General features: G+C 47.1%; 1 protein-coding gene across 3 annotated transcripts; it reads left to right on the forward strand.

Moving 5' to 3' along the window:
• Positions 1–1,882: 1,882 nt before the first annotated feature.
• Positions 1,883–18,849, forward strand: arid1aa (AT-rich interaction domain 1Aa). 3 transcript variants are annotated; one of them, XM_080500874.1, is made up of 20 exons: positions 1,883–3,073; positions 5,566–5,784; positions 5,866–6,474; positions 6,588–6,683; positions 8,555–8,795; positions 9,927–10,016; positions 10,125–10,295; positions 10,812–11,265; positions 11,397–11,542; positions 11,629–11,714; positions 11,806–12,015; positions 12,140–12,344; positions 12,465–12,618; positions 12,718–12,887; positions 12,987–13,185; positions 13,553–13,678; positions 14,239–14,332; positions 14,508–15,348; positions 15,486–15,616; positions 15,709–18,849. In XM_080500874.1, exons 1-20 carry the CDS (start codon positions 2,159–2,161, stop codon positions 17,581–17,583), a joined length of 7,032 nt encoding a protein of 2,343 aa, XP_080357000.1. In that variant the 5' UTR covers positions 1,883–2,158; the 3' UTR covers positions 17,584–18,849. The 3 variants fall into 3 exon arrangements, with proteins under 3 accessions (XP_080357000.1, XP_080357001.1, XP_080357002.1); XM_080500875.1 differs by having other exon boundaries at positions 12,724–12,887; XM_080500876.1 differs by lacking the exon at positions 10,125–10,295.
• The last annotated feature ends 1,269 nt before the right edge of the window (positions 18,850–20,118 follow it).

The raw sequence follows: 20,118 nt of genomic DNA on the forward strand, positions 1-20,118 counted from the left end.
TGCGGTTCTTGCCTGCAAAAGCCTTGTGTGCGTTAGGGGGGTGTGTCAGGCACAATGTTAAATTGTGTTTCGATGTTTGTACATGTGATCAAGTATGCCTTCTCATTGGTACTTCCTGTCTTTTTTCCCTATAAGCCCCCTAGAGGTAGGTGTGTGTGTGTGTGTGTGTGTGTGTGTGTGTGTGTGTGTGTGTGTGTGTGTGTGTGTGTGTGTGTGTGTGTGTGTGTGTGTGTGTGTGTGCGTGCGTGTGTGTGTGGTGTGTGCGTGCGCGTGTGAGACAGAGCGCGAGCAAGAGAGAGCAATACACTATGTGCGTGTGTGTAAGTGAGAAAACAAGTGCGCGCGCGAGTGTTAGAGAGACAGCAAATGTTTGTGTGTGTAAAAGCAAAAATATTGTATTTATCAAAGTTTGTGTGTTTGAAAAACAGCTAGGGACTGTGTGTATGTGTGTGTGTGTGTGTGTGTGTGTGTGAGTGTGTGTGTGTGTGTGTGTGTGTGTGTGTGTGTGTGTGTGTGTGTGTGTATTGGTCTCTGCTCACACAGTTTAATGCGTGTGAGAGTGTGTGTGAGGGGGAAAAGAAAGGGCGAGCATAAGGCTGTGTGCGTGTTTGTCTATGCTCACACACTTGTGTGTGTGCGTGCGTGTGTGTGTGTGGAGTGAGAAAACAAAACCAAGGGGCATTCTTGTCCCATTTCCACCCCAGATTTGATTTTAAATCAACACCCAATCGAACTATCAAACACCCCCCCCCCCCCCCCCCCACTCCGTCACCCAACTCGGTGTATTTTCATTCAATTACTTCCAACAGAAACTCTGTGAGCCTCTCGCACGCACACTTTTTCACGACCATCCCTCCCCTGCTTCGGCGCTTGTGCGCACACCCTGTGCGTTCTGTGGATGCCAAGAAATGTCTGCCTCATTTCAACTGAGGCTAGAAAAACGGGGGAGGATACACATTGCTCTTATTTTCCCTGATTGTTGGGAGAGTTTGAAAGTGTCCGTGCACCCTCTATCTGTCTGCTAGATACGGTCTGTCTTCTTCTTTTTTTTCTCTTCCCCCCCCCCTGTACGGTTTAGTTCAACGTTAGTAGGGTGAGAGAGAGAGAGAGAGCCGGAGCCGCGCGCCCATCCCCCCACACTGAGCAGAGAGTGTTTCTGCCGGAGTGAGAGACAGACAGAGGAGAGGGGGTGGTAGAAGAGAGCAGAGCAGAGCAGAGCAGGCAGGGGAGGGAAGAAGAGGGAATGTGCATTGGTAGTCTCGTTTGCTGCAAGGCTTCCTCCTTCTGCTCTGGAAAAACCTGTGTGTGTGTGCGTGTGTTGCCTTTTCTTGTCCAAATACCACTGAAATAATGGTGGGGAACAGGTCTAACGCACGAATTCAGATTTTGCAAGATGACTGTTTAGGTAGAAAAAAAAAGAACATCTTGTTTTATTCTAGTTGTTTATAGGCTTAATTAACTGATTGTAATTAGTTCCTATTATTCATTTGAGGTCTTTTCTGCCTTTGGGGTAGTCACATTGGCACCCATTGCCATGTAAAGACATTGACACTTTATTTTTAATAAAATTATATATTTCCTGAATTAATCATCCCTGCACTGGTCCTTTCTGAACTGTACATACTTCAGTTTTTCGAACGCACTTTCCTGATTGACGCTTTGATTTCTAATTGTATTGTTTATGAGTTGGGCGCACGTTAGGACTCATCATGTGCAGAAAATATTCCACCTATAGGGGAAAAAAAGAAAAGGGAAAAAAAAAAAAAAAGACAACGTGAGGTTGAAAGAGGAAAAAGTCCGGTCCTGGTTGTGCGGATCCGGTGCGGGTCTTGCAGCCGTCCGTGCGGCTCGGTAAAATGGCTGTATGTAGCGGAGCCTCGTGTTGGTTGGGCTCGCTCCCTGCCTCTACCCGGGCTCAGTAACACAACTCCCACAACAATTTCTCTCGCTTTTTACGCATTGTATGGCGCCTCCATCATCTCTTTAAGCTTTTTACGGAGCCGGGAGCCGGGGATGGCGGCCGGATTCGCTCCGGTGTGAGCGGCGGGAATGAATCGGCACAAGGATAAATGGTTCTAAACAATTATTTATATTCAATGCTAGCGTTTGATTGTGACTGACTCGCCGAGAGAGGGAGAGAGAGGTGGGGGGGTATATCATGGCCGCTCAGGTCGCCAGCGCCGCCACTCTGAACACTAGTCCGCCTTCCGAACTCAAAAAGCCGGATCGAGACCCAAAGGACGACTCGGTGACGGGAGAGAAGCAGTCCGACAAAAAGCAGCCGGGCTTGGACAGCGGATCGCCGGGCCGGGGGGATCTGCAGGACGGGGCCGACGGTGGAAATGCAGGGGGAGGAGGGGAACCTGAGATGAAGAACGGGAATGGGAACCCGCCCAGGGCTAACAATAATACCCAGAATGACTCTGTCGGACCGGAGGGAAATAACCACCCCGGTTTGGTGCATCACCACGGACCCGCTTTCCCTCCACCCTCGTACGGATACAGTCAGCACTACGGTCGGGCCCCTTTTCATCAACATGGCGGACAACAAAGCCCTGGCATGGCAGCTGCTGCGGGTCCGGTCGTGCAGTCGAGCAACATGATGGACCCGTATCAACCCAATTCGCACGACCATGGCTTCTCCAACCACCAGTTTAACAACTACAACCCATTCCCGAACAGGACTCCCTACCCCGGCCAGGCGTACGCCATGAACTCCCCTCGCAGCGCTCAGGCGCCGACAGCTGGGGGGCAGCCAGCTAAGCAGCAGCCACCAGCGGGAGGACCTACGGCGATGGCTGGATCTTACAATAACCAGAGATATAACATTGGGAACCCTCAGCCCACGTCCACGCCGACGCTGAACAAGCTGCTCACGTCCCCCAGCTCAACGCGGGGCTACCCGAACTACCCGTCTAGCGACTACAGTAGCCAAGAAGGCGCTAGTAAGGGACCAGCAGACATGGGCAGCAGCGGCCAGTACGGAGGGAGCAATCCTGGCTGGCAACAAAGAGGCCATCCCCTGTCGCCCATGAGCCCGGGAAGCGCCGGGCAGCCGCTAGTTAGAAACCAGGTAAAGTCACATTATCTCCGGAGCGAGACGTGAGCATTTTTTAGCGCGTCTCCTCCTAGCTAGTTCACAACGTAGCAGGCCAGCCATTGTCTGGTACTAGTTCGCAAAGACTCTAAAATGGCTGCCTCTCGTGTGTGTGTGTGTTTTTCCCCCCTTTACACCACACCATTAACTACGTGCTGTATAATATTGTGCTTCTCGCGGTTTGTAGCGACCGGAGAGAGTCGCTCGGTGAACATACGAGTTGTTGGTACATTGTAAGGACGTTCCGGGAGTCAAGAAGGCCCGACTTTGAAAAGGGGGCGAAAAAGACGAAGAGCGACGAGCCGTTTATCTGCCCCGGTCGCTCTGCCGCGCCGATATTTCTCTAAATTCACCACCATTCCACTTTAAACGTGTCCAGGCTGTGCTGATGCATAAAGGACAGCGTGTTCTCGTACACATTATCGTGTCGCGGTCGTTTATAGGGTCGTGTTTGTATTGTTTTCTCCGCCGATAAGATGTAATTCCGTGGCCATGATGGGAGGAATGCGTTGCGTGCCGCCTAAAACCTCGCACGGTTCGTCCAACGGCCTTGTGCAGGTCCCGTTTAAATTACTTGAAATATACCGTGAGATAACCAGAAAAGGACATTAAGACTTAGTTGTGATCTCGGTGTTGATTATGTGAACTTTCTCCACTGGTTTGGAGAGCCGTTGTGCGTCTCCCGTGCGCGCCGCCTGTAAACAGGCGGCTCGGCTTTATGAGCACCGAGTGCAGCCCGCAGATCGCAGTTTGCTCTGGGATTTGAATTGTGGAGGTAAAATCCTTCTGTCAAAGCCAGGAGATAGTTGGTCTTGGGTTGACATGCGAGCTGGAATCTGATTGGCTCCTCATCCGCTCCTCATGGCCATTTATAATTACATGTGATGCAAGGCAACAGTTGCTGATAAGAACACGGCATTAACTCATCACAGGGTCACTGGAGGTATTGCAGCTTCACCCCTGACTGCTCCTGCTTTTACGTCCAAAAAGCATACATTGATGAAGTTACTGGAACGATTTTGTGTCAAAGCGACCCCCAAGCAATATGTTTGTCCTTTGTGCAATATGTTTACCTCAATGTTGATTCTTGGCTGTATCAGTCTCGTACAAGTGTTTAAGGTGTATTTTCCCCCAATTGAACATAGGCATGAATTATAGCCCTTGGTCTCAATATTTGCAGTTGTATTTACTTACATAGTAATTAATGTCTTATTCTTTGACATCTTTATCAAGATGTGCAAACGCCTGTTAAAAACCCAATCGTTTAAATCAGGTGCACTGCAACAAGATGATGCCGAGCATGTCGCCCCCCCCCAAAAAAAAAACAACCCCAAAACCATAGTTCAGTAAACACTGTCCTCGATGAATTGTACACTGACATTTGTGTTTGTCATACTGTAATTTGTTGCACAACAGCAAAGAGGCAAATCTGCGCTCTGCCGGCGAGGATGTGTGTAAGTGTGCATTGCTGCTCTGTCTGGCACGCTGCACAAGTTTGACTGTGTGACTGCAAAGAATTCCCCCCAATCCTCCCCCCAAGCCAATCAGAAGGCAGTCCACCATCTCTCACCCACCAAGGGAGTTTCCTCTCTGTCTTATGCAGATTAGCCATGTGCCACTCTTTATTTATTTCACCTCATTATCTTGCATCTTGCAAAATGTCACATAAGGAATTCTGCACGTTGTTAATCAAGGGCTGTTGTTGGGCTGAGGACGCTCTTATCAAAGTGCACATGTACCTATGATGACGCAAGAGTCCATTTTTCACTATTGGATAGGTCTTCTTTTCCCGTCGTTATTATGAGAGACTTGATTTTTGGTTGTGTTGGATATATGAGAATAACGGGATCCTCCATTAAAGACCAGAATAGTGCAACACAGTAAGATGAAAACTATTTACACTTAATTTTCTTTGTCATACCTATGTTGCAACTTTGCTGTCCCCTGGGTTATAAATGAGTATACACGTGTACATTTTGATGTCTCTGGTTGTTGTGAAAGTATTTCTTTCATTTCTCATGTCATTCATCCCGAGCCAAACTGCTTTCTCTGGGGGAGGGAGAAGAAAAAAAAAAGACTACTTGGACCAGGCTCAAAACAGGAGCGCAGCTGGGATATGTTTAAGATTGGGCAGACTGCCCTCCATTCGAAAGTAGATATATATAGCTCTGTTGACTTCCGAAACTATGGCAAAGTGAGGTGGAAAAAAAAATCAGGGTAATGACCGTGGGAAAAAGGTTAAAACGGCTCGCTATCCTTTTTTTATTTAAATTTGTTTTCTAAACTTTTGGTTATAAAAATAATACACACTGCAGCTAAGGATTTAATAGCCTTGAAAGAACGATGCTCTAAAGGCACATTTACATAACTGCTCAGCGAGCTATATGGCAAGTAAGATTACGCCATAAACTTTTCTTGTTGTTTCATTGTTGACTGATTTTATTTTGTCGTGTTTTTGCTGTGTTCAGCCGCCTGGTCCCATGGATCCAATGGGTAAAATGAGGGCTCAGCCATATGGAGCAGGCGGTCCTTACGTTCAGCAGTCACAGCAAGGACCACCCTCGGGTCCGCAACCAGGACCTGGGTACCCTGGCCAGGGTTACGGCCCACCAGGTCCCCAAAGATACCCAGTGGGAATGCAAGGACGTACCCCTGGAGGCATGGGCGGCATGCCGTATGGTCCACAGGTACTGTAATCTCATTTGTCTGTTCTTTCATAATTGCGTCTCCAATAGTGAGTTTCAACTTTTTGACGCGCGCCTTTTCAGATGGGATCTTATGGGCAGCAGGGACCAGGAGGCTACAGTTCTCAGGGCCAGGCTCCCTATTACGGCCAGCCAAGCCAGGGCCCTCATCCAGGTCAGCAGCAAGCACCATACTCCCAGACCCAGCCTGGACAACCCGGCAGCCAGACACCTTACCCAGGGCAGCCGCACCCGCCGCCAACTTCTGCTCAACACACCCAGGGAGGACCACCCTATCAGCAGCCCCATATGCCCCCGCAGTCCCAGGGGCCACTGCCAGGCTCGTCCCAAGGGCCCCCACAGTCTCAGCCACCTTATTCACAAGCTTCAGCCCCACAGTCTGGCCAGTCTCCCTACGCCCAGCAGCAGGGTCCTCCCAGTCAGGGCCCACAGCAGCCAAGCTCCCAGGCTACCCCTGGATCACAGGGCCAATCTAACTACCCTGGACCCACACAGGGACCCCAGCAGACCCCCCCACAGCAACAGCAGTCACAGTCTCATCCCCAGCAGCCACCGGGACATAGCCAACACCCACAGGGGCAGCCTGCAGCTTACTCACAGAACCAGAACCAGCAGCAGCAGCAGCAAGCACAGCAGTCACCTTATCAGCGCTTTCCTCCTCCACCGCAGCAGGTACTGTCTTCTAGCTTCGATCGTATTTATTTCACTGAATAGTTTTCCCCTTGTGTGTTCGTCTTCCTGTATCGCCGGCAGTACACTGAAGCGTGTGCTCGTGTTTTTATCAGGAGGTGTCCCAGGACTCGTTTCAGTCCAGTGCCCCTCCGTCCACTCAGCCTAAATCTGGGCCAGAGGATGGACAAGGCCGTCCTTCCAGCCTTCCGGTCAGTGAAGCTTGTCACACTACTGCTGGAACATACAGGCTTTTTTAAAACACCGTTTCCCTCCATTTTTGATTTTTTTTTTGTTCCCCTTTCTTTTAGTAACATAGTTCCTTTCTCAATTTTATCATTATTGTTATAAGACATGGCTTTATCAGGATCAAGAGATTAAACGTTTAATTTGTGTTCGTTACAATATTACAACAGTATTCTTTCTAGTTTGATGAATTGTGGCCAATAGTGTCTTGACTTTGTGCTTAGCTGCTCTTTTGTGGTAGTAGAAGCATGCTGTATGTGGCTGATGCTTGTGGAAAATAGCTCTGTAAAGGATGTGGTATGTTCAAGACCGATAAGAAATCTGCCAATTAAACTCTGGTGAGGTTGAATCAGTTGAACCAGCTATTAAAAAAAAAAAAAAAAATAATCCAGGTCAACGCAGATTAATTTAATTTGCAATGTGATGGCAAATGGACCAGTATTGTTTGATTTTCAACGAGCTTCACACACTGCACGACAAATAAATCCCATCAAAGGTTTGTGAAGTGTTCATGGACGTAATCGAGACGACTTAATTATTTGGTAGCTGTAGAGACATGAACACGTGTGAGTGTTGAGATTTCATCTAATTAGTATACTGATGATTTTAGTCCAAGATGTAGTCTGTTGTGCTTGTCTTCTCAGTTCCTTGTCACTTTACTTAGGGTCGAACTCTTCAGTAGACTCAATCATTCCACAGTAGGTCTGTACAAAATGTTCTTTCCACTCTATAAGAAAAGGGCCCTAAGTAATGAACTGCACATATTTTTAAAACATTTATTTCTGTTCCATATATACAAAAAAACAACAAAAATTGCCTGTATTAACCTGCTGCCAGGCTTGACAATTGAATTTTGTTGTATGTGAATCTTTATACTGAAAGACGACGTCAGTGAGCCAGTCCAATCAGTAAGTCTGTGGCCAAATTTGAATGACTTTGCTGTGAAACAGATGTGTCTGGTTGTGTGAAAATGAACCTGATAAGTGTATCGTATTTTTGGTGTGGATCAGACTACCGGTTTGGAAATGCCCTGAATAGGAGACGAGAACAAGAGTTTGTTTGTATATTGAAGTCACATGGCAAGGCTGGCGCTACATGCTGACTCGGCTTGTATCCTACAAACCTTGGTAACCATGACAACCCCCGGCACTAATGCACACTCACTTTTGCTTTGAAAAAGATAAATAAGGACAAAGGCCTCCGGGTGTGTGTGTGTTTTTGTGTGTGCGCAGAGTCAGTTTCTTTGCCACTCGTATCTTGAGAGAGAAGAAATGTGCTGATACTCTAAACAATCTACAGAATAAACAGTGTACGAATAGATAAAAAAAAATTTCAGAGTTATTCTTTGATTATTACTGTAATGATATTTATCTGCCAGGCGAGATAATAAGATGAACGTTGTTCACTCACAGTAGGTCAACACTCAGCTGCTTAACTCCAGTTGTGCCGACTCCTGCCAATTGCCCAAATTTGGGAATCTCCATTGCATAATTCTTGGCAATGAGGGAATGGTTTGTGCCCTTCCCTGAAGGCTGAGGGCAGTAGGGGGTTAGAGGTTAGAGAAAAAAGCTTGTGTTCGGAGGGACCCCACTTCTGCCAAGTTACACTGAGGGTCCCCGAACAAGCCTTGGACCAAAGTGCCCCCACTGCTCCATGCATGTGAAGTTTAACTATGACGAGGACGTTTTAAATGCACATCAGGAAAATAAAGATTTATTGATCGGCTTGCGTCTTTCTCAAAAAGAGACTAGTGAAAAGGGCATCTTTGAGAATAAAATGTCAGATTTTCTCTTTTTCTGCCAATCGCCTGACAATGTTTGCACTTGCGTGTTTCCAGGACCTGTCCGGGTCCATTGATGACCTGCCGACAGGTGCAGAGGGAGCCCTGAGTCCCGGCGTGAGCACGTCGGGCGTGTCCAGCAGCCAGGGCGAGCAGAGCAACCCAGCTCAGTCGCCCTTCTCCCCTCACACATCCCCTCACCTGCCGGGCATCCGAGGGCCTTCCCCTTCCCCGGCTGGCTCCCCGGCCAGCGCCAGCACGCCCCGCACAGGACCACTGTCGCCCGCCAATATGCCAGGTGGGCCGACCCCCGCCGTGGAATCTGGCTGCAACAGCCCTTTTTTGATCTTTTTTTTTTTTCTTCTCAAAACAGCATAACATCAAATTATAGACCACTGTTGCTTAAGTGCTGTTGAATTTTTACTATTTGATCATTTTTGTACCCCCCAAAAGTTAATTACCCTTTTCTGTTGTATCATTAATGTCTTTTTTACTCTTATAATGAAAACCACTCACTGGAACGAAAACTGTTTCTTTTTTTTCTTTTTTTTAATATATATATATATTTTTTTGCTTCAATGATTTTGCCTCCCACAAGATTTGTCTACCCACCTCAGTGGGCAGCAAGCAAGTAAACTATAGCTCTAGACCCATTTAGAGTTGAGAACAATATATGTGGGTCTAGATGCCCACTGACTCGATAGATACGAGTGTCTGAGGTTTGCGCAGTATGTTGAGCAAGCTTCGTGTCATGGCGGTGGGAGGGACAGAGACAAACTAGGAAAATTTGCGGCAAGCCACAAAGTCATTTCTGGCACAGATCAGGCGAGTCATGCGTGTTCAGCACTCGCAGTGATTCAGAGAATAGATACGTTTTCCACACCAAAGACTTTGTGACTCTCGCAATTTACGAAAGAAGTCGTACTTCAACTGGATTTCATACCTGGTGGTCACACAGCAAAAGTCAGAAACGCAAAAATCAGGAGAAAATGACCAAAAACTTAAGTCCCCCCCCCCCAAAAAAAAAAAGTTAAGGACAAGAGAGGTCACTGTTATTGGAAGAATTAATCTGAAAGTATTAACCTTGTCTACATGAGTGTTTTTATTAATCTGAAAATTAAACCCATATCTCATTACTCAACTGCCTTCACGTTTAAATTTTTGACTTTTTCAGTTTTGATTTCGTAAAAACATTGGTTTATGATCAGAGGTTGTCACCGGATGACAGTTTTTGCGTTTATGGAGCCTAAACTGAGCAGTTTTTAGGGATTTTTCTTTTTCTCCAACTGCACAACCCCTGGAAATGTTGCGACTAAAGAGCTCCGAGATGTATTGCCTCTAAGCAATCAAAATCACAAGTGGAAATGACTAGAGTCTTCGCTTGTTGCCTCGCTCTTCATCTCTAATCAACTTAATTACTGTCGTCCAGGGACCCAGATGCCTCCACGGCCTTCAAGTGTGCAGTCAGACGGGAGCCACCACCCTGCAATGAGCCAGTCCCCGATGGCCCAGGACCGAGGTGAGCTTCTCTTCGATCGCTAAGTGTTCACAGACATTGAAGAGACAAATGTTTGTTTGCTGTAGCAGCTGAGTCTGAACACGGCCTCCTCCTCCTGTCGCCTTTCAGGGTTTATGCAGAGAAACCCTCAGATGCCTCCTTATGGCTCCCCCCAGTCATCCTCTGCCCTGTCTCCTCGCCAGTCCTCTGGAGGACAGGTGCATCCTGGGATGGCCCCATATCAGCAGAACAACTCTATGAGTGGCTATGGACAGCAGGGAGGACAATATGGCCCCCAAGGTTCCTACATTTGAATTGTCTGAAGGGTTTGACTTTAAGAGAGGGCTTTAGTTTGCACTGAAGTTATGGTTTAATAATAGATAGACAACCAGCTTTATGTGTTTCCTTGGTATTTGTTGGCTTTTTGAAAAGTTCGATGTGTTCATATACTGAGAGACCAACCTATGGCACATATCCCCTTTGCCTCATAGGGATACCATGCTAACGCTAGTTGGTCCCTCCCTCTGACTCTGTTGCGGCTATTTATAGCTGTGAAGCAGAGAGTCAGCTGACGTAGCAGAGCCTCCTGTCAGTAGAGCTGAAACTGTGACAAAGGCTTGTTGCTCAGGGTGCATAGCTCTCTCTGCTAGCACATAGTGAAAAAGTCTGGCTCGTACAGTTCATCAAGAAAGTACCAACTATAAAAATGGTTTTATCAAAATAAAGTTGAAATTGTTGCAGTGGCCTTTTGTCACAACACTAAATGCCAACACAGTGCGTGAACAGATGTTTTTTTTTTTTCTTTGTCATTCCTAGGCTATCCTCGGCAACCTGGCTTTGGCAACATGCCCAATGCCAACTACCCCGGGCAAGGCATGGGCTCAATGAACCCCATGGCAGGACAGGGCGGAGGGCCGCCATATGCTGGCATGCCTCCAGGAAGGATGCCTCCCAATCAAATGGGGGCACGCCCCTATGGCCCCGCCATGGGTCCCAACATGGGCCCCGCCATGGGTCCAAACATGCCGCCCAACATGCCTCCCAACATGCCGCCCAACATGCCTCCCAACATGCCTCCCAACATGCCTCCCAACATGCCCCCCAACATGCCCCCCAACATGCCCCCCAACATGCCTCCCAACATGCCCCCCAACATGGGCAACATGCCTCCGCAGGTGGGCTCAGGAATGTGTCCTCCTCCAGGGATGAACAGAAAGCCGCAGGATCCCACAGCCATGCAACATCCTGCCACCAACTCCATGCACAACAGGTTGGTTCATAGTGGATTTAACTGTAGAGCTCTTTAGACTGGATTCTCGCTTAAAACAAATGGATATTTGATAGTTTTTCCACTGTTGAATTTTTGAATTAATTTTGTTTTGTTTTTTCTTCTTGGTCCAGGATGCCTGGTTACCCCAACATGTCTCCAGGCATGATGGGCTCTGGCCCACCGTATGGGCCTCCGATGAACAACATGCCTGGAATGATGAACACTCCTGGGGGATCACCTTATCCTATGGGACCTAACATGGCCAATAACACAAGTGGTAAGTTGCAAATGGATGGATGCACCAAACATTTACAGATTCAAATTTGCCAATTTTACTGCTAATTCTTGCTGTTTTTACTCTAGGTATGGCTGCCAGCCCAGAGATGAACAATAAGATGAACAACAAAGTAGACGGGAGTGTAACGCCAAAGCCTGAGCCTAAATCTAAGGTAAACCAGTCAACCAAAACAGCTGTTTGATTCCTGCAGAATTTCAATGTATTCTCAAAATGTGCTCGTTTCTTTCTCTCGCCTGAAACAGAAGTCCAACTCTTCTACCACCACCAGTGAAAAGATAACACGATTGTATGAGTTGGGGCCTGAGCCAGACAGAAAGATGTGGGTGGATCGTTATTTGGCTTTCATTGAAGAGAAGGCCATGGGAATGACGAACCTGCCTGCCGTAGGACGCAAGCCTCTCGACCTCTTCCGGCTGTACATGTCAGTTAAAGAGATCGGTGGAATGGCACAGGTTAATATGGATTTTATTTACAATAATGAGGTTAAAAAGACTGTCTTTAGCCTTCTTTCTAGTTTCATTCTTGGCTAATTATCTCCATTGTGTGTGTGTGTGTGTGTGTGTGTGTGTGTCTCAGGTGAGTAAGAACAAGAAATGGCGTGACCTGGCCTCTTCACTGAATGTGGGTACCTCCAGCAGTGCTGCCAGTTCTTTGAAAAAACAGTACATCCAGTGTCTGTACGCTTTCGAGTGCAAAATTGAGCGTGGAGAAGACCCTCCGCCTGAGATCTTTACAGACAACAAAAAGAACCAAGCTGCAAAGGTCCAGCCCCCCTCTCCAGGTTAGAGCCCTCTGACCCTAATCGTTTCAGCGAGTCGCACATGTAAACTTCTGAAAATTGAAGTGTCGATCAAATTGCGCTTAACTTGGCTGTGTGCTCCTCTCTTATTCCAAACTATAGCATCCTTGTGCTCTACAGCTGGGTCAGGCTCCCTGCAGGGCCCTCAGACACCCCAGTCCACCAGCAGCTCCATGGCTGAGGGAGGAGACTTGAAACCTCCCACCCCCGCCTCCACTCCTCATACCCAAATGCCACCCATGCCTCCTGGGTCCAGGTGAGCGGTCCACAAGATTTCACCCGGCCATCTTGGCCTCGGGAGAGACGGGATTGGGTAAGCGTAACTTCTCCATGCTCACTTCTGCCTCTCTTGTAGGAGCAGCGTTAACCTGCAGGACCCCTTCTCTGAAGGAAGTGACCCAGCTTTCCCCAGGAAGAACATGACGCCCAACTCCACCTATCAGCCAGGCATGAACACACCAGAAATGCAAGGTCGAATGGGCACTTACGAACCCAACAAGGATCCGTTTGGTAACATGCGGAAAGGTGAGCCGATGGTCATTGCTTGGTTTTCTCTACGCATTTGAGCTTGAACTTCAGTTTTTTAAATTCAAATTGTCTCGTTCATTTCAAATCGAACACCAGTCGGGGAGCAGTTCCTACCTGCTAACCCGGGCCCCAACAGCGGGGTGGGTGACCAACAACCACAGCAGCCGCCGCAGCAGCAACAGCAGCCGCCGCAGCAGCAACAGCCCCCATTCAACAGAGGGCCTCCTGGGGCAATGGGCACCATGCCAATGGGACCCCGACAGCAGTATCCCTACGGACCAGGTTACGACAGGAGGTATGTCTCAGGGAAGGAGAGAGGGCACTTTCAAGGTCATTAAGCATTGCTGATAACTAATGTAGTTTGATTATTCAAACGTGTTTGCTTTAAAAATCATTTAAATTGTGTGTGGATAAGAGGACCAAAGGCAGTCTTTAAATTTGAACAAACCTGAACAGAAGGTAAAATATATATTTTGTTTTCTTTATGAAGCGGGGATGGCTTTCAAATGTCTTTATTTTTTTAATCACTACATATTTTGATTTGTCACCGAACATATAATTGACTTGTTATTGCAGTTGTGCTTTGTGATTGCTGATTTTATTGATCAATTCGAGCAAAATTGAGAAAATATTTCTCACATTTATTGTGCTGCTCTTCTCAGATCGGAGCAAGGAATGGGCCCAGAAGGTAACATGGGATCTGGTGCTCCTCAGCCAAACCCAATGATGCCTGCCAACGCCGACACGGGGATGTATTCGCCAAATCGCTTCCCCCCACAGCAGCCACGGTCAGTTTGCAGAGCTCTTGTTTGGCTAACTTTGTCGGCTTAACCCTGCTGAAAACTGAGCTTTTCTCATAACGGACAAACTGATTAATTTTGTGATCGTACCGAGTCTTTTTGAAAGTGTTGATATGATCACTAAATACTGAAGAAAACGTTGAAATTCTTTCCCAAATCAGTGTCAGTTTGTTGGTCTTGTGTGGCTCACTGTATGTAAATGTGATTGTGAAATGTGCATACAATTACCAAGACTGTTTTGGGGGCAGATGTTCAACGCTGCATTAAGCTCATCATATCATAATATTCTTTGTTTCTACGTGTTAGGAAGACGGTTGTCAGTAAACATTCCCTTGAAAATTAACCATATTAAAACAATTGAGCCTCATTTGAATGGATATTCAGCCAATCTGTGTTCAACAGTTAAAGCTCTGGATACTACTCGGTTGTGCATTTGTCACAATAAACATTGATGTTGGCTTTGTGTCTAGTGAGCTTATCTTAAGAGAGAGGGAGAGAGAGATGCCTTCTGTTGTCATGGTCAAACTGACAAGGAATATTGTTTACAGGCATGATTCCTATGGTAATCAGTACCCTGGGCAGGGAACGCCCCCTACTGGCTCCTACCCAAATCAGCAACCTGGAATGTACCCGCAACAACAGGTAAATGGTTCATCTGCACTACAGCAGCACAGTGATCAAATAATATCCACAGTGCATTTTGTATTGTTTTTCTGACTTTGAATTTATATGTCAATGAATGAGGGACATTTATTCTGAAAGCTTTTGCTGAAATTGAGTGTAATAAACATGCCTCTCTGTGTCTTATTATATTTAGAGTTACAAACGTCCAGGAGAAGGGGCATACCCTCCATCAAAACGTCATGAGCCAGAGTACAGTGGGCCTTTCCCTGGTGGACAACAAGCACCACCGCAACAGCAGCAAGGAGGCACCTCTGCACCCTCTTCAGGACAGCCGGAGTCATACAATCAGTACAGCAACACTGGGCCCTACCCTGGCCCTGATCGCCGTCCACCTGGACCCGGCAATCAGTTCCCGTTTCCATTTGGTCGTGAACGGATGCAGGGAGCGACAGGGCCTACCGCTCAGCCTAACATGCCTCCTCAGATGATGCAGTCAGGCCCCGAAGGTCCTCAGGGAGGCATGTGGCAGGGACCTCGAGACATCAACTATCAGAACTACCCTGGCCGGCAAGGTGGCCCAGGGGGCCCTCCCCAGGGACCCGGTTACCCTGGCATGAACCGCTCGGAGGAGATGATGTCATCGGAGCAGCGCATGAATCATGACGGCCAGTGGGGGGGTCAGATGGGCCCTCGGCAGCCTCCGTACGGTCCAGCTGGGCCCGGCCAAGCCATGCCTCGTTCAGTACAGTCCAATTACCAGCCCCCGCAGGGTGTGCAGAACCACATTCCACAGGTGTCCAGCCCAGCCTCCATGCCTCGCCCCTTGGAGAGCAGGACCTCGCCCAGTAAATCTCCCTACATCCACGGAGTAATGAAGATGCAGAAGGCTGGCCCCCCAGTGCCTGCGTCTCACATAGTGCCCCCTCCTGTGCAGTCGCCTCTAATAAGGCGAGATATGCCTTTTCCCCCAGGCTCTGTAGAAGCTTCCCATCCTGTCCTGAAACCACGTCGGAGACTCACCGTGAAAGATATCGGTATGTTTATTGATCATGAATAGTAAAACCATCTTATCATATCGATGGCTAAATTTAGCAGCACTGTTTAATGGTGCTATGTTCTCATCAGTTCTTGGGTATTGGTACCAATTCAGTATTTTGTCTTGCTTTTTAAGGAACCCCAGAAGCATGGAGAGTCATGATGTCATTAAAGTCTGGTTTACTGGCTGAAAGTACATGGGCCATAGATACCATCAATATTCTCCTGTATGATGACAGCAGTATTTCTACCTTCGATCTCAACACGGTGAGAGTAATAAATTGAGCCCTTAAAGATGGTTTTAGTGTAGATAGTGAAGTGATCATGTCTAACATTGCAATATTTTTGTTCTTTTTTAGTTACCTGGCCTACTAGAGTTGGTAGTTGAGTATTTCAGACGTTGCCTCATTGAAATCTTTGGCATTCTTCGGGAGTATGAAGTTGGGGACCCTGGCCAGAGGACACTACTGGATCCTGATGCCTTGAAACGAGACTGGATTGCCACAGAAGAAGAGGAACCACGAGTCCATGCAATGGAGCAAGAGGAAGATGATGATGAAGAGGAGGAGGATCGGGAAACGGCGGGCGCGGCTCATGTGAAAGAGGAAGAGGCTCAAGAACAGTGCTCTCGGGGTAAAGATGAGAAGACTGAAGACGAGGAGAGGAAGAGTAAGAGTTCCTCATGTGAAAAGACGAGCTTGTTATCCTTAGCTGCTCAGGAGAGGCCCAAACAAGCCAGCAAGTTTGATAAATTTCCTGTCAAGGTGGTACGAAAGAAAGATCCCTTTGTGGCTGCACAGTCAAATAATCATGGCAAAATGCAAGAGTTTGATAGTGGGTTGCTCCATTGGAGTGCTGGAGGTGGAGACTCTACAGAACACATCCAGACCCACTTTGAACCTCGTAAAGACTTCTTAGAACCACGAGAACGGATACCAGTGCCCCCCGTTTTACTGAAGAGACGAATCCCAGAAGAAGATATTCTGGAGAATTGTCTGCCTTCTGAGGAAGAAAATGGAAAGCATCAAGATGAAGGAGGACGGCCGAAGGAAACTTCTTCCTCGGAGAAGTCTGCGGTCTCGGAGAAGGAGAAGGAGAAGGTCGTCTCCTCGGCCAACAGCGAGGATGAGAGAACCGAGTCGGAGGCAAAAGCTGTGGAAAAAAGTCACCAGGAGAATAATAGACCCGTTGCTCCCTGTGGCAGTATTTTGACCCAGCAGGCAAAGCAGACTTCCACCATCCTGGAGGACGAGCCGCACAGTAAAGACGAGGGGCCGCTTATCACACTGGCTCACTGGCAGGATTCGTTAGCTCGGCGCTGCGTTTGCATCTCCAACATTGTCCGCAGCCTCTCCTTCGTGCCCGGCAACGACCACGAGATGTCCAAACATCCGGGACTGCTGCTACTACTGGGGCGTCTGATTCTTCTCCACCACCGACACCCCGAACGCAAACAGGCGCCACTCACCTACGAGAAGGATGAAGATTCGGATGAGGGAGTGGGCCAAAGGGATGAATGGTGGTGGGACTGCTTGGAGCTCCTAAGGGAGAACACGCTCGTGACTTTGGCGAACATTTCAGGCCAACTGGACCTCTCCATTTACCCCGAGAGCATCTGCTTGCCTCTGCTGGACGGTCTTCTCCACTGGGCGGTCTGTCCCTCTGCAGAAGCCCAGGACCCCTTCCCCACCCTGGGCCCCCACAGTGCGTTGTCCCCTCAGAGACTGGTCTTGGAGACGCTAAGCAAACTGAGCATCCAAGACAACAATGTGGACCTCATCCTGGCCACGCCGCCTTTCAGTCGGTTGGAGAAGCTGTACGGCAACCTGGTGCGGCTAATTGGAGACAGGAAGGTCGCAGTCTGCAGGGAGATGGCCGTGGTCTTGTTGGCCAATCTGGCCCAAGGCGATAATATAGCAGCCCGAGCAATTGCTGTCCAGAAAGGCAGCGTGGGCAACTTGCTGGGCTTCCTGGAGGACAGTCTGGCTGCCACACAGCTTCAGCAGAGCCAGAGCTCTCTTCTACACCTGCAGGGGATGCACTTCGAGCCCACAAGCCCGGACATGATGCGGCGAGCTGCCCGGGCTCTGCACGCCTTAGCTAAAGTGGAGGAGAACCACTCGGAGTTCACACTACACGAGTCACGACTCCTCGACCTTTCGGTGTCTCCCCTTATGAACTCGCTGGTTTCTCATGTTATCTGTGATGTACTCTTTTTGATTGGCCAGTCGTGACAGCTGTAGGGAGCCGTGGCTCCTCGTTTTGGGGTTTTGTATCCCCAGTCCCCTCCTCCCTGGTATCCTGGCTTGTTGTGTGTAACAGGGCAAGGAAAGTTCAAGTGACTTGTCTTTTAATTTATGAAAATCCTTCAGATTCCATTCTCTGAGCCCTCCCCAGGCCAACCAGTCCCGAGGAGGGTAATCACAGAGCTGTGGTGGATTACAAACCAGAGAGATGCCGACAAAGTGACACTACTTGCAAACATGAATGCCAACTGGATGACACAGAGCAGAGCACCACAGTTGGGAGACTGTTCTGCACTTGGGGGGGGGAAAAGTACTTTTTAATAAAGATAAATGAAATAATGAATAAATAAATAGCTGAAAAACAAAAACTGTAACCAAAGTTGCTGTCACGTTTACAGTGAGTTTGGGAGACACAGTGTGCCCTAGCTCTCCCCTCGAGGGCACAATGAGTCTGTAACTGGTCGACGTTCAGAGGTGAAGCAGACTGACAAGTGGCCTACTGGTTATAGTTGCTGTAGTTGGATTCTCACCAGTCAGCCCGACAGTAGACGAAATACTGTCAATAGACACCTTCACCGGGGAGGCCTGTGCAGTGTGCAGTAGATTGTAGGACATTTTCTGTACCGTACTGCTCTTGAGTGTAAGCATTCTGTAACACGTTTCACACAGACGCTGATGACAGCTCCTCTAGAATTTCGAGGTCATTTTAGTTTGGTGTTCAACAGAAAATGGCTTTCTTCCCCAAAGTATCGAGAACCTACAACACCCTTACCTCCTCTTATCCCTTGATTGTATGGATACCCTTATGAAAAGAAATCACCTCTTAGGACTGATTTTCAACTTCAAATACAGCTTTGCTGTGGTGTATATATAATGTTGTACATTATACTTCCTTTCTCTGTGTCTGTCTCTGTCTGTGTCACTATTCTCACACTTGCTATTGGTGCGGGATGTGGGCTGACGAGATTCTGGTCCGTGGCCTCCAGTCCCCACCGATTAGACCCACTCCTCTGGTCTCTCCACAGCTCAGTAGTATGGCAGACACGGCTCAAACCTGTTATCTCCTGGTACAATGAAATTAAACTAGATGAAGTACACATTTGACAAAATTTTCTCCAGTCATGAATTCTGCATATTTGTATTTCAGACTATGTAGCTACGACATGTAAATTCCCCCTTCCCTTTTTTGGCTCAATGAATATCATTTATTCAGTATGAAATCTTTATACTATATGTTCCACGTGGTAAGAATAAATGTACATTAAATCTTCGTAAGCTGTTTGATGGTTTCATTCTTTTTGAACACGAGAAGAAATGCATACACATGAAATGTGGATAAAAACATTCAATGTATTTTGTTTTCACTCTTCAGGAGATTGAATTTTGATGTTTGCATTGTTAAAAATTGAATACATTTTTTTAAGAAGCCCAAGAGGCAGTTGTCTGTTTCAGTTAGCATTAAGATGGTACATGCTGCAAAGCTGTAGCTGCAGTACTATACACAGGATTTTCTACATCAAAGTGAGCTTTAGTGTGAATTTTGCTGTTCATAAAAGTCAAATGATGTGTTCAAAATTTCAACTTTATTGCGCAGCTACAGTGTATACATGTATCACCAAAAGAATAAAAAACAAAGTCACCCAAAATAGAATAGAATAAAAAAATAGAGAATATGGGTGACAAAACATGCCAACAATATATATTTTTAATCTGAACTGTGTAATACAGCATAGCTTTAGAATGGTTATAATTGCCAATGAATGTGCATAAGACCTCTGTGGGTTTCCATGATGCTGGATGAATTAAGTGTGTTGCAACATTTCGAAGCATTTGAATTTAGTTTGATTTATAAACTATAAGGTATGAATCACATCACTGTCACGTTGAGGCTGTAACTATAGAAAGATCCATACATGAGTAAATCACAAGGTCAACCTGGCTCAAGAACAATTTCCAGAGAAACACACGAGTGACGAGAAGGAAAAATTCCTGTTTGAAGGAAATATCTAGCCGAGAAATGAAGCTCAAGCTCAAAATCAAGTCAATTGTCCATTTATTTATTTTTTTTATTAAATCATGTGTCAACATAACATTAATCAACATAATACATATAATAGATTTAAAACTGCGTGATCTCCACACCTCAACAAGATATCTACCTTTGAAAAAAAATTATTTTTTAGAAGTGTATTTGTTCTGATTCTTGACGAAACTAGGTTGGGCACTTGGTAGTGCGCAGACCTTCACCCACGCCATATTTGTTTGCAGAACCAAGTTAGCATCCCCAGTATGATAGCTGCTATCTCATATTGATGCTCACTAGGTAGGTCAGGTGGCTACATCACTGTGAAACACTGAGCAGGGAGTGTCTCCATGGCAACAGACACAGATCTCCTTTGGTCTCCTCCACGAGGTGCCTCTCTCATCCGTATGTATGTATGTTTGTATGTATGTATGTATGTATGCATGTATGTATGTATGAGTGAAAAAAACATAAAAAATATTTCCCATACAAAGCAATAA

Source organism: Blennius ocellaris (assembly GCF_963422515.1).
Source record: "Blennius ocellaris genome assembly, chromosome: 8".
Lineage (NCBI taxonomy): Eukaryota > Metazoa > Chordata > Actinopteri > Blenniiformes > Blenniidae > Blennius > Blennius ocellaris.